The sequence below is a fragment of the Phalacrocorax aristotelis genome, chromosome 3, assembly GCF_949628215.1.
Source record: "Phalacrocorax aristotelis chromosome 3, bGulAri2.1, whole genome shotgun sequence".
NCBI lineage: Eukaryota > Metazoa > Chordata > Aves > Suliformes > Phalacrocoracidae > Phalacrocorax > Phalacrocorax aristotelis.
This window is the reverse complement of record NC_134278.1, coordinates 128,857,471-128,872,158: the sequence shown is the minus strand read 5'-3', so window position 1 is coordinate 128,872,158 and position 14,688 is coordinate 128,857,471. Positions and strand designations below refer to the sequence as shown.

Here is a 14,688-nt window from a genome sequence, read left to right as displayed (position 1 = left end):
CATGAATCTAAGCATCCTTTGTGGAAACATTACTGTTGCCTCTTAGCTAAAGAACTGGCTTGTAAATGCCGGACATGGTTTCTGAGTGCACACCTTGTCCTCTGTTCCCACAGAGGCTGCCCTCAGGCTCAGATTTGCCGGCGAGCCCGGTGTGGCCTTGACGTGTGCTTGCAGTGCCTGAGCACGTCCCTTAGGTCAGTGCGTGGGCACGGAGGTTGGCTTGGCCAGTCAACCTGCTGCCTGGAAGGCAGCCCTTTGGGCGGCGTTTGGGAGGCAAAACATGCTCCTGAGATGTTTCATTTGGAGAAAGACAGACATAGTGAGTAGGTTTGGTTCTTTTCCTAACTGAGATGAGTGAAAGTGGGACTGGAACAAGGCGTCAGTCTATAAAATAAACCTGAATGCACGCTGGGAGCTTGCACAGTCTGTAGATTGGAAGCAGAACAGTTTTCACTTGTCCTCATCACCTCTCTGTCTTTCTCCTCTCCCTTATGAAGAATGACAGAATCACGGGTTGGAAGGGATCTCAGGGATCATCTAGTCCAACCTTGAATCATCTTGTCCAACCTTAAAGAAAAGAAAAAAAGCAAAGAAAAGAAAAAAAAAAAAGAAAAGAAAAGAAAAAGGAGGGATGCAGGGTTTTCTTATTTTGGGGGAAAAAGATGTTAAAATGAGAATGTATTGAAAAGTTGTATCAGTTTGGGTTTTTTTTAAATAAACTGTCTGGGAAAAAATTGATTATAAGGCAGATTTTTCTCTTAAAATACTTTTAGCTAGGAGCTGTCTCTTCCTTTTTCAGACATATTTTCTAACTGTAGATGCTGCGTTTAATCTGTAGGATGACTGCAAGTTTCCAGACCGTAATGCTGGCAACCCTGACCCTAACCCTGCTCAGTCCCAACCTCCTTTTGGTTTTGAGTCTTCATTTATGTTATGCGTCAAGCTGTTATGTCTCAAGCCACTGTAGTAAAAGTGTTAATTTGAGAAACAAAATATTCAACATCTTGGTAAACAAAAGTTATCTACATACAGAAGTTATAATTTATGTAGTCTCTGAAAGCAAGAGGAGTTGGCTTCTGATTGATTATACTTTCTAGTAGGTATTTAATGGGGGTGGATAAAGTTTTAAGTATGTTTGGAATATTTTTTGTGGAATATCCTTTGCTCTTTTAAATGTGTCTACTGGTACATGGAACACAGGACAAGTAACACTGAAATATTATCCACAATTTGCTGGAGGTGGAATTTATCTCTTTCAAAGTACTCAATTTTTCTTGATAATATTTATCCGAGAAGAATTTGCCAAAGCCAGACTGCACAGAATCAAGGCATATAGGAGCATTCTTAGGCACAAAAAAGGGCTCTTTTTAGAACCAAATACATGCTACTGCAATTGTATGAAAGTAATCTCTTTTTTTGTTTTGTGGAGTTTTCATTTCTGCTCATATATTTTCAATTTAGTTTCAGGTTTAATACAAACTGAACATCTTAAAGCAAGTGAAGGAGAAACTACTAGTGCTAAAGCAATAATACTGCACTGAAGACTAGAAACCACAACAGTTGCAGGCCTTCTCAGATTTTCAGTGCAAGAATTATAAATTCGCCCCTCTTAGACGTCTCCAAACTATTTATCAAATCTCTGTTCTGCTCGGAAAGCCTAGTCTGGCCTTTGGTATGTAAAATATCAGAAAGCCATAGCTTTAGTTTTTCTTGCAAATATTTGATTCAGTTCTAGTCAGGCTGTGTCCCTCCAAATGTGACTCTTAGCATATTGAGAGAAATATTATTGTGCCAAGAAGGAATCCAGCACAGCATTCCTTATTTTATCTTAAAGCTTAGCTATCTAAATTGCTGGGTGGTTGCAAAATGTGAAAAAACCAAAAAGAAAACAACAAAGAAACGCCACACTGCCTGCTTCTGTTGGATGCCAATAGAGGAGAGTTTGGGCTGAGATTGCTCTGCTGTTTTGTTTGAATCCAGAATGCAGCGATAAAAATAAATAGCGAAAGAGTCGCCCAGCCCTTGTCACGAAGCAGCAAGTCTATTTTACGGCCGCGTCAGGCTAAATGTCTGTGCTGATATCTTTTCCGACCCAAGAGGCTAATAATCTCTGCATCTTTGAAATTGAAACTTTGAGCACGTATGGCTCGCTATACGTTTCCTATCACTAGAGGCTACAGCTATGTCTATGCTTTTTTGGTAGACATGACCAGTTCTTTGGAATATACATTGACCTAGGTCAAATACCATCGAAAACGTTCATGTTATGAGTAATTTATGCCGTATAGAACCGAACGGTGCCTTGTGCTCTGAATAAAACATTTTTGTGCTAAATTAGCTACAAATTAACTCCATTTGGCTTTTATCATATCACTACCAGTTAGCGAAAGGATATAGCAGTGGGAAAGAAACAGAAAAATAGAAAAAAATTCTGGTTCATTTTTAGGGCAATTCAGTAAGGTGCTCGGGGGATAGCTGACTTTAAACAGCTTGCGCACTGTATATTTCTAAATTTAAGGGCAAGGAAGTGTATATAGGTATTCTGGCATAATGGAGGGGCTATAAGGGAAACCCACAGAGAAAGAGTGAGGTGTATTTGGATGATGTGTGTCTATACTAGGTCTGCTTGTTCACCTCCATGCGACTTCAGAAAAGCTTTCTCTTTAGCCTAAGAACAGCTAGGTATCTGTGGAAAGCCCTCAAGGGAACTTTTTCTTCAAACGATTAAGTTTAACCACTTTATAAGTAGTTTAACAAAGTGGTAAACGTTTCTGATCTGTTTGGCTGGATATTCTGTCTGTAATAAAATAATGAAATAATGTGAAGAGTATTTTATGCGTAAATACATAACGAGCCTGTGTCACACACAGTAATCTCTCCGAAAGCAAGCAAAGTCTGCTCAGTGCATTGGGACTGGGAAAGGTACTTTTATTCTCACTGAAATACATAGCAAACCAAGAAATACCGGATGCACTACATCAAAATCTTTGCAGGAGATTTATCTATTCTTTTGGCAAGCTGTGTGCTTTTCCATGGTGGAATCTGGGTTAGATCTCCCTGTGGAGCCCCAAAGTTGCTGTAAATTCAATTGTATTAAATGTCACTTTAGAGATGGTGTTTACACCCTTGATGAGTTTGTGTCATTGTTTTTAAGATAAACTTCTACTTTGCAGTAATAAACTTCTCTCTGTGTGATATATTATTCATGGATTAGCCAGCAGAGTTGAAGTTGATGGTTATTTTCTTTTTTTCCCCAAAGCTCAGTGTTTTCGGTGCTGTACTCTTGGAAATAAGGCATAGAAGAAGGTTAGTTCCAAGTCAGCGCTGGGCTGTTGGTGAGGCTAATTCTGTTTCCAGAATTTCCTCGGGTGCTGGGATTTCCTATTGACTTTGGTGCTATTGCAGGAAGACCCTGGTTCCGGATCCTGCAGCAGCGTGCCGGTGCCACTTCACTTCACAGGTGAAAGTCTTCCCTATTGTGTATAGAAGCTCAGCACAGCATTAAGATGGCTTTATATTTCACCTGTGCCTTTCGGACACCAGTCTCTGCTGGAAGCCAGAATTGTCACCAGGGCAATTCAGAAAGACCTGCCCAAACAGCTACAACTCTGTCATCTCCTCCCTTCTGTGTATTTCTGTCCACTCCCGTGCACCCGTTTTTGTCTTCAGTTTTACACCCCAAGATGTATTTGTCTTCTTAAACCTCTAGCTGCCTTGGCAGTCCTGGTGCTGAGTCGCGGTGGTGCAATCCGCACGCTGGCCTGTGCTAAAATGTATTGAGCTCTGCACCAACCCAGTCTGACAACTAATACAGCCCAAGTGAGCTAATTTAAGGTAAACTCATGCATCTTCATGCTCAGTTTCTATGCCAGGAGAATTTCTTTTCCAGCAAGCTTCCGGGATGTAAAAGCCAACTTACCTGGAGTTGAGAGGGTAAAGCCTCACTGAGTCAGGCATTGACATAATTCAAAATTACAGCTGGTCATACGTAGCTGCAAAATGAGTCTTTCCCATGGCCTGAGTATAGGCAAATAACGCCTCATTTCAGCCAGCTTTTTACAGGTCTTAGGGCCAAACAGTCTTTTCACCAGGTCATATACCAGATTCCAGCTTGAGCCTGTCGGTTCCCTTATTAATACTTAAGCTAGGGAGAGAAATAAAGTATAGTGGGAATTCTAGTCAGAAACCAGTAACAGTTTCAAGCCCCTTATTCTTCCGCTAGAAGGTTCCAAAATTTTAAACAAAAACAGATTTGAAAAAAAAAAAGGCTTTTTTTTTTTTTATTTTAAGCTAGAAATCCATTAAAACAGTGGCACAAGGCTGACTTGTTCCAGCAATGCACAGCGTTGCACAGCGCTTTTCATCCTTCCAACGCCTTTCAGGCTCCGAGTCCCCTCTGCTCGCAGGTTGTTTGTCACCAGCATGATGCCATTCACCCCAAAACAGTTTGGCCTGCGTTGGTCAGGGTCCATGATGATCAAAATCAAAGCTGTGGGCTGACTCATCAGCACCGAGGTACCAGGTAAGTCCCACCACCTTTCATTTGCAGTCTTCATTTGAAAATAATCGGGGTCACTCCTGACGTGAATTATTCCTGTTCTAGATAAAGAGGAGAGTTGAATCTGATTGTGAGAGACTTCCCTGGTAACCTCTCAGTGTCAATATACCTGTAAAACTCCTTCTGGCCAGATTCTTAAGCCCAGACTCACCCTAATAATGTGAGACTTGTGTGAGTCGCCTTCACCAGTTACACTTGCGCAAGGTGCACAGAGGGGCCCATGGCCAAGAGTTGTCTGGGTGCACCCAAAAGACTTTGCACAGGGAGTCCTAAATTTGGCTTCACTGAATATGCACGAGCAATGGCCATGGGAAAGGTCCGTTTCCCTATGGATTAAGCTCTCGCCCATCACTGACTTTTGCTTGTTAGAAGCTGCAAGGTCTCCCTACACCTCTCTCTTGTCTGATATTCGGATGTGAGCTCATGTTTCAGCCTTTCTCCCAGTCATGGCAAGAATTAGTTTTCTCATCCTATTTCAGCTCTTATTTTACATAAATATCTAGCACTTAAATCTCTTGAATTCTTTTCCTTCGGAAAATTTGTTTGAAATCGCATAGTAGATGTGGAAGGTATTGCAACCAGGACACAGAGGCAGGTACTCAGGTCATGCAAACTTATTATAAAAAGAAAATTATAACTTCTTTTGGCTTCAGTGATGTTTTATTTGGAAGGAATTTAGCTCCTCTGAATTAATAATCGAATGTTCCTTAGTATTCTGAAGAAGAATGTTCTTATATGTCTTCTTTTTATCTTGGCCACCCTATTACATTTCTTCTGTCAGGTTTGGGCCACGTCTCTGTGTCATAGTGATTCCCCAGTGGTAATACCTTGGTGAACTAAAAAAAAAGACCCAAACTAGGAATAATGTTTTGACTATACACAGTTTCAGATGCTTCACTCGATAAGAGATCTTCCTCATGGGTTTATTTCGGGTGTACTGAAGCACAGGAATGTTCGACAGCTTTAAAGTGTTTCCATGGTTGTATAATACAAAATAAGGTTTCAAACATAAATTTTATGTTCCACAAAATTTGGTCATTGTTGGTTTTAAAGCATATTAGGTCATCTGTAAATAGGAGGCCTTTAGAGCATCAGGCTGTTTAGGAGCAAGTGGTGGACAGCTTTGGAGAACTTCTTTTTCTCATTGGCATGTTTTTATGCTAATTCAAATATTGGAGATAATTTACAGCCCTGCTGGTACTATACCAGAGACCTTGTGTGATGGAATTTATATCACTTTTCCTTTTAGACATTTAAACCACATGTCATTCTAGAAAAACGAGGACAGAGGTCCAACAAAGGAGTGATTTATTTTCAGTTAAAACACTAGCTACATTAAAACCACATGTTATTAAGTACTGTATAACCAAACCATGCTCAGAAGACAGCTTACGACACTAAAGCTTGCTTAAAATGTTTCTTTTTTTTTCCCCAAAAACTTTGGCAGTGCATACATTAACAGACTTTACCTGAGCTGCACAATCCATTGGTTATAATTTTCCCTTGACAAAACAAGTTATTAAAGTACCAGAGTACAAATTAATTCAGTTCCTTGTTATTTTTCTCACATTTCGGGATGGTTGAACTTTTCTGTCCATTTTAGGTAACATTGCCTCTCTGTGAATATCCCCCCTGAAACAGCGTAATATGATTAAGGTTGTTAAGACTAAATCACAGTTTTCCAAAGTAAGGCAACTTGTATTTTGGGCATTTTACCAACATGAACTCACATAACGCTCCTGCGAGAAGAGTAAACTAATGCACAGAAGTAGCGCACGTGAATCCAAGACCAGAAGGGAAATCAATAAGAAGATTAGAATTAAGGGGCCCCAATTTTGTTTTCAGGGTGCAGATGCTGAGGACCAGTTTCTGTCCTCATTGTGCTACGCTTCCACACGAGATTGCCTTCGTCTTGAAGGGAAATTTTTATGCTAATGTTACCAGGTGAATTGTCCAAAGCTCGGTAGGGATGACCAGTGAAGGATTCATCCTGTACAAAGGACTTCTGCGTCTGCACCGAGCTTCCATGTCGGCTCTGTGCACACATGTCTGGATGAATCTGGCACAGAGAGGGTGCCTGGGGGACTGGGAACGTAGCTGGCTCACCTGTCTGCTCCTGGGGATTGTCAAATGCCAAAATCCTGTCAAGATATGCGGGTATCAAATGGGGAAGTGGAAGCGGTGTTGCCTCACAGTCAGATTCTGTTCAACGTGCAACGTGCGTGGACAAATCCCTGTGCTTTCTGAGAACCGCCCGAACATTCACGAATCACCACAAGACCCCTGCCTCACAGGGAATCGCTGGACAGTTTTAGCCCTAGAAAGGAAACAGCCAGTTCCCGTCAAACAGTCTTTAAACAAAGAAGGGATCAGAAGCAGCAAATGTGTCTGCTCGTATGCTTGAGATCATTCTAATTCAGATGTTACAGTTACATCTTGAGATGATTAATACTACCTTAAGCTTGCCTGGTATTCTCATTTGTCCTGAAATGGCTTAGCTCAAGCAGATCCTGAAGTATTGATTCTTCATCAGCAACATGCTAAAACTTTTAGCGGCTTGAAAGAAAAGAAGTGTATGCTCTGTATCTTTTCTCACCCTTTGGCTGCCTAATTGAAATGAATTAGACAACACAATATATTAAGCTATAGAAACCCTACTGAAGGAAAGCTGTATAGTCTTCTACCTTGTCTTGGATGGAGACCAGTACCAAGTAACACAGGAGAGGGTGCAAAAAACCACACAGCAGACAAAAAAAGACCATGTCGTAGTCTTGGACTTGTGCCGCGTCTCAATCGTACACTGTTACAGTAAATTTTAACAGAATATGAATTAAGCATGTCCAAAATTATTATTGAATCACCTCCCTGACAAGCTGCTCTGCTGTACAGTATGTTTTATTTTATTTTTTTTACCAGCCTGGTCAGCACATCTGTAGTCACGACTGAGATCGCTGCCTAATGGAAGAAAGTGGCATGTAGAGTCACAGTAGGAAAGACAAGGCAGCTATACTCCTGCTGCCTGCTTTGCCCTTCCTGAAGCACTAGAAAGCTAGTGCTGCCGCCAGCACCGAAAGAATATTGCGGGGCACAAAGTGGCAGCTATTGCCATCCTAAATTGATGGGAAAAGCCTGCTTTGGGCTTCTGCCCTTTGGCAGCAGTTGGAGCAGCAAGGTTGTCTCTCCAAGCATCTCTCCGTCTCGTCTCCCAGTTCTGTCCTTCCCCTCTGTGCTTCACTTTATGGCCTTTCATGCAGCAAAATTTCGGTTTTGTTTACGCTGCTTGGCAGCATGAAGACATTTGGGCGAACCAAAAGGACTCACAGGTTAGACAGTCAAAGGTTGGAGGAAGAACATGATCACATTAGTGATTTGCATGTGATGCTCAGCAAAAAAGGTTACTATCGTGCAAGTGAATGAGGTGAATTAGGATGGTATTGTCCAGAAGTTATTGTCTTCCATTGGTTTTGTTTCTTTAAAAATTGCAAATGATTGCACATTTTCCCTCATTACAATTCCAGTTCTTTATGTGACTGTCAGAGCCTTCTTCCTTTTTCCTAATTTAGGTTATCAATCATCTTCTTTATATTGCATCATCCAACTGACTGGTCTTCTCCCTTTCTCTAGATGTTTCCAGATGTGTGGCTGAGAGGAAGTATACCCAGGAACAAGCTCGCAAGGAATTTCAACAAGTGTTCATCCCGGAATGCAATGATGATGGCACATATAGTCAGGTTGAAAATTTCTCATTCACTGTCTTGCGTGACCAGAAAGTCAGAGTGTGTGTGTTTGCAGGAGATGAAGAAGAGACAAATGTAATGAAGGGAAATGCCATTTCAAAATGAAATGTAATTTGTGCTAACACTGATGTTAAAAAATGGAAGGAAAATTCATGTTTTGTGCCAAGTCCTTGTTCTTTTTTTCAGAGTTGGCCAGTAGAAGAGCCAAACGTTACTGTTGCTCATGTGATATGCTCCCTTTTCTTCTAGGCTGAGGCAGCTGAGTCATTCTTTTAGCCCCCTGAATATTCATCAGATGGTAAAATGCTTGGAATTCCTGATCCGTTCCTGATCCCAGCCAGAAACCTTGTGACTACAGTCCATATCTTAGTGCTAATGCATGAATCGTACCAGATTCTTCCCTATTAGCTGAATTTCTGCACAAGCATATGGTCTGAGGCTGATTTACGTAGGTTAGCTCATGGAATTCAGAAGGGGGGCAGTCAGAAGCTTATCCTGTGATACATACACCAGTCAAGATCACCTTCTGCTGTCTCTGTACCGCACTTCAGTTGCGGAGCTGTGCAGAAGACAATCCTCGTTACAAGCACGGTGAGGAAAGGGATGTTGGCCCTCAGGAAATACAATGCAATTGGTTTCTAAGAGGAATTCCAAGAGTTTCCTTTCTGACAGCTTGGGATATGAATAATGCTGGCAGAAGCAACTCTGTCCTGCTCCTTCAAGTGGGTGGAACAATATGTTCTCTATGTGGAAAAAAAACTTGGGATTGCTTGCTTCAGGAACAGTTTATGTGTCCCTTGAGGAACTTCATTATGAGGTTTTCATAACACCTGCACCTCACTCTTCTGAAATAGGGAGTAAACAACCACACATTTCAATAGCTTTCTCTTCCGTTGGATTCTGAAGGACCTACCACACTTTGCTTGAAACAAACTCTTCTTTATGATAAAAAATCATATGGAGGATTGAGATTATGCCGTCATGGTTCATTTTTGCCAATATAGTTGGCAATATAGTCAACATTCATATTTGCCAATATAGTTTGCTGGACTGATCTTTTGTACTCACGTGTCATGAATGCTGTGGGGTAACAGATGTACGTCTGACGAACTGCACGTGGTTCATGTCATTTCTGACAGGTTCAGTGCCATAGTTACACTGGATACTGCTGGTGTGTCACTCCCAACGGTCGCCCTATCAGTGGTACTGCTGTGGCCCACAAAACTCCCCGGTGCCCAGGTAAGACTTGGTTGGTTGGCCAGGTTATGACATCATCTCACAAAATGTAGGGTCTTCTGTGGCATCTGATTAGACTTAAGGAAGAAAATTCTTCACTGGAAGAATGGTTCAGCCCAGAAACAGGTGCTGGTGGAAGCTGTGGGCTCCCCATCCTTGGGGATTTGGAAAACTCAACTGGACTATGCTCTGAGAAAGTTGGTCTAGCTTTTAAGCTAGCTCTGTGTGAGTTCTGAGGTCACTGTCACCCTAAATCTTCCTGATCCATCTACTATGATCCATCTACTTTATTTATACTACAGTCTAGCCATTGAAGGGGTTTTCCGCAGTGGTTATTTGTATGATACATATATCATATACACATGTATATGTACGGTGTCACTATATGAAACCATGCAACTGACTTGCTAAGGTAGTCCTTTCTTTATGTTGAAACTCTTCTTGCACGTAAACTTATTGTAAAAAGTTTCAGAGGGCTTTCCCTTTTTCAATATTTTAAGTGTTTAGAGTATAGAAAAAAACTCCACCCTCCAAAAATTATGGAGGGTGAATGTCCTGATTCGTAACGTAGCCCAACAAAAGAACTCCCACAACAAATCCACGAATGGCCAGACCTAGAGGAGAAGCAAAAATGAAATAAAGCATTAAGAACAAAAAGGAATCATTGTATAAATTAATTGGCAAATCAAGCTCATTGCCATGTGTACTGCCCTTTGTCTTTCATCAGGGCAATTAAGAGGTTCACTGTTTTTTAAGGAATTAGCTTTTGACCCTATTTCATTGACATTGATAATAAATACAAATCCCCAGTGTTTGAACAGTTACCAGTATTGCTATTCGCCATCCTTGAGGCTGACAGAATTGCACAGAAATACTTGAGCTTATGTATTGCGTTTTGGTTCGTGCTGCAGCACCATTTTTTTCTGTCAGGGAGTGGAAGAAATAGCTTTAAAAAGCTAACCTTGTAACATAAGTGAAGCTGAAGAGAAGTGGATTAGAGCCCTTGAGAGAATTCATCTGGTCTGATCTACTGCAATTGTTCGAGCACAATGTTGATGTTTTTAATAAATAGATGGAGAAAGGAAGAGAACACTGAGAAAGTTTCCACAAAGATTATAAAAAGTTAATTCCACTTTTAAGGACTATCTTGCTTAAATGATTTGCAGATTCTTCCATGCATCTTGCCTGTAGGTGAACTTTAGCCAGAAAGTACTTTTCAGACTAATCCTTTTGATCTGGTCTGTGGAGTTGCACTCAATTGTGAAAAATAACAGAAAATGTTCAGAAGCCTTAAAATAAAGAAAAATGTGCATTCGTTTTAATGTGATTATTGTTTATATGTAGGTCACATCTTCAGAATGCACATGGTTGGGATAGCATTTATGTGCTTCAGGGTATTCTTGAACAGAGGTGCTTTTGCATGTCGAGAGCCAGGGCTTCCTTGAAAGCATGCCTTCATTGCTTTCTCTGCAATATCAATTTTTTAGCTTCCTCCCTTTCACCGACATCAGTGGAAAAGGGGTTTTTGCTGGTGCTGAAAGTTCAACAAGGAGTTGTTTGGCAGATGTATCACAACATATGGCATTACATTTGGCTCAAGTTGTTGCTGAGCTAGTTACCGTGCTTTTGCTTTTTCTATTTGTGTTCAGTATTATCAAGGAGAAGCTGCAGTGTATTTCCAGGTTACTTAATAGATTAATACCAGAATTACTCTATCGCTACGGGAACCAAACCTTAGTTCCTCTCAAAGGTATATTCATGTGCCTAGCAGATAAACTGCCAGACCGCTTCAGCTCAGTTTTGGAGGGGTGGGAAGGGAAATTAGTTTTACAGAAATGCTAAGGAGAAGGTGAGAGTAGCACTCGATTTTAGTTTAGTAGCTCAGAGATAAATAGATGGCTCCAGGGCGCAGGTGAGTATGCAGAGTCTGATTTTCCTCCATGGAAGATTGTGGGTAATTTTCCAGTTGTTATAAGACCCTTTGAGATTATCTCTGCACATTTCCTCCCCGGATTGCAGCAGTGATCTCATGTTTTACTGCTCACCACTTCTCCTTCGTCCCTCAAGAAAAGAAATCCAGCGACACCAGAGTTTGGAAACAGATTTGAAGTGCTAAGGGGTTTTTCAGCAGTAGTGGCTGAGGGGTTGGTTTTAAGAGGTCTGGAGAAACTCATTCAGCAGACAAAGGCAGCTACAGGTCTTCTCAGGAAGTTAGGCGGTATAATAAGGCAAAACTTTGCTCTTCTATTGCAGAATGAAAGCCTGAAGCACAGCTGCACCCCTCTCCCACTTCCCTGTATATGTTCAAAATTGCCGTCTGTTTAGGATAACAGAGGGGTTTTTGCCCCAGGACTGCTGATGTTCTCCAGATTACCATTGATTCCATCGATTGATTCTCTTTTCTAATTTTCCTGTAGCACCACTATGCACAGGAATTAGTGGGTGTACTGAAGTATTAACTAGTATTTCAGGGATGCCATTTCTTACAACGCTATTGCCCCTGGTCAGTCTAATACACTGTGTCCTTGCCAGCCTCGCCGCAGGCATTGCCCTGCTACTTTTTGATATTGCAGGCAGATCTTCTGTAGCGTCCTGACATCAGCATGCTTATGTATTTTCACTTGCTCCTGTGTATCCTGCAGGCACGAAGCTGTAGCTATTTCAAAGACATTTATGCAAATTTCTCAGTTGGCACGTGCCAGACATTTTTATCCCAGGATTGCTTTTGCCACCTTTTCCCTTGAGAGCAGAACGTGCACAGACAATCGAGATGGCAGGCAGAGTTAGTTGTGAACATGCATTTGTGAGGATTTTCTCATAGGAAATGTGATATTGTGGAACGTGTGAAAATGTCTCTTTCTAATGAAAATGTTTAGTGTTTCTTTTAAATTCTGGGTTAATCCTTCAGTACCTTCAGATAAGGTTCGAATACATGACTAATCAACTGTGCTGTTCCTAAATTATGGGATAATTTCTTGCCTTTCATTTTCTCCCAGTAGAACCACCTTTGACTTTGCTGAATATCCAAAATAGGAAAGAAGAGCATGGCAGCCTGGAAGAACTTGGATTTTAATAGAGGAAATATGGAACAGAATTTAGGATGGGCAGTTAGGAGTTGGGTTTCTCAATTCCATTCCCTACCTGTGCTTCACATTTACTTCACATTATCACAGCATTAGATAGGTCAAATCCACCTCTAAGTTTATCTAACTGTAGATATTGGTTACCTGCGTAACATGATGCTTCCTAAAGGTATCTCAGGTCCTGGGACAGAAGTGTGTCACATATATATTTTTTTTTAATGTATCTGCAATAGCTGTAGGAGCAATCTTGTGCTCGTTGTGTTGTTCTGGTTGCTCTTATTGAAGCTGTCTTATTTGCTAGAGACACAAGGTGTGGGAGGATGGAGGTTATAAGCAGCATTAAAAAACGCAGGACTCTCCGACCAATGTATGTAAAACCTTCACTTCAATTACTACATCTTTACCTGAAAGAGGCTCTTCTTCCATCCTTTCCAGTTATTCCCACCCCAACACTTGGCACTGCTAAAACACACACGATAAATCTCAGAACGCCATTCCACTCCATGGAAATAATCTCCATGTTGCACGGGCAATGGTGAGAAGGAGAGTAAATCAAACACATTCCCATGACAGCATTAAAAAGAAACCTTCTTAAACATGATGAATGTCCCCCAATACTTTCCCTAAAGAACACCAGACATAAGAAAGACATTTTTACAACTCCCCATCTCTGTTACCAGCACTGCAGGGAACTGGAGAAATTCCACAGGCGTGGAGTCCTGGGAAATGGGGCAGAAATTGAGAAGCAGGTGTTAAATTATCATTGAAAATACAGCATTCACCTATTGTAGGGGGTCTAGGTCACGTTAACTCTCCTGGGCTTCTGCCAGTGACATTGCAGCATGTAATCTGCATTTGCGTGCAGATGCTTTATTATTCCGTGAAGTAGCTTTGCTACTTTACAGTTAAGGTGCCATGATCGATGTTTAAGGCCAAAACACAAGTACTTTTAAAAATTCAGAACTCCTCCTGTCTGTATAGTATTATCATCAGATAATATGAAAACTAATATATTTGGGAAGGCAATGAACTTTTTTAGTGTACATTAGACTGCTTTTGTTAGCTGGGAAAAATATCCATCCTTGAATTATCTAGTTCTTCTGTCCCAGTACATAGTACTTTCCCTATAAGTACAGTGTCAGGCACACACACGTGTGATGTATAGAAGAGCATGGGAATTTTTCTGTCCTGTTTCTTGATACCTTCATTCAGTGACGACATATCACATATTCTTTAGCAGGAGATCAGAAATCATTATCTAAACTAGATAGTAGCAGACTTTCACCTCTTTTAAAGCCCAGTCACATATGATCAGAACTATAGAAACAGGATATGCTCAAATCACAGACCACAAAACTCACCTCAAACTCCCCGGAAGATTTATTGTGCCTCAGATGTTAGACTGAAGCTGGGCAGATTTGTGGGTCTTGCAATAAAGGAAGGCATAAATATTTCTGCGGTTTTTTAAGCCATCAGAATCATAAATATATAGATGGCTAAGGAAATGTGCAAGCCAGAATGGTACTGTTCTTTTTACAACAATGCTGCTGAATCTAATATCCCTCCTTGCCCTCTCCCCTTCCATAAATACATTTCTGTGGTGATTTGGTTGTTTACAGTGCACTGAAAACCTGGAAGCTGATTGTATTGGCTAACTTTTAGACGAGCTGTAAGTTGCTATTTCTGTTTCTTGCCTAGCTGAAAACGTGAGCGTTCACTGTGAGTATTGAAGATACAATTTCCTAGAAACTTGCAAATGCAACTTCTTGTCGCTGTTTAAGCTGGAAGTACTTCTACCTCAAATATATTCAGAAGATGGTAGAAAAAACTGATGCAAGCTCAATAACCCCTCCTCACCTCCAACTTGGAGACAACAAGAAAAGTTTCTGCTGCATAAAGTGAAAATATCAGGTGAAACTATGTGAAGGGCGCAGATTTCCCTTTGTAGGAAATTCTGTGAATGTTTTAGTTAGCTTCCTACGACTATTAGAAAATTAATGTAAGCCTGGTGAACATAGTTTTCCTAGAATTCACCTAATTTCATAGTGAAATTAGATTCACTGTGCTTAGGTTA

At 40.9% G+C, this 14,688-nt stretch overlaps 1 protein-coding gene across 8 annotated transcripts in view; it reads left to right on the top strand.

Annotated features, from left to right (window-relative positions):
- Nucleotides 1-14,688, top strand: part of SMOC2 (SPARC related modular calcium binding 2) — a 149,049-nt gene that overhangs the window by 52,275 nt on the left and 82,086 nt on the right. For all 8 annotated transcript variants that reach the window (XM_075089574.1, XM_075089576.1, XM_075089578.1 and 5 more), the window contains exons 3-4: nt 8,183-8,289; nt 9,435-9,534. In XM_075089574.1, coding sequence (XP_074945675.1) covers nt 8,183-8,289; nt 9,435-9,534 — 207 coding nt within the window. The remainder of the gene's footprint in view (nt 1-8,182; nt 8,290-9,434; nt 9,535-14,688) is intronic.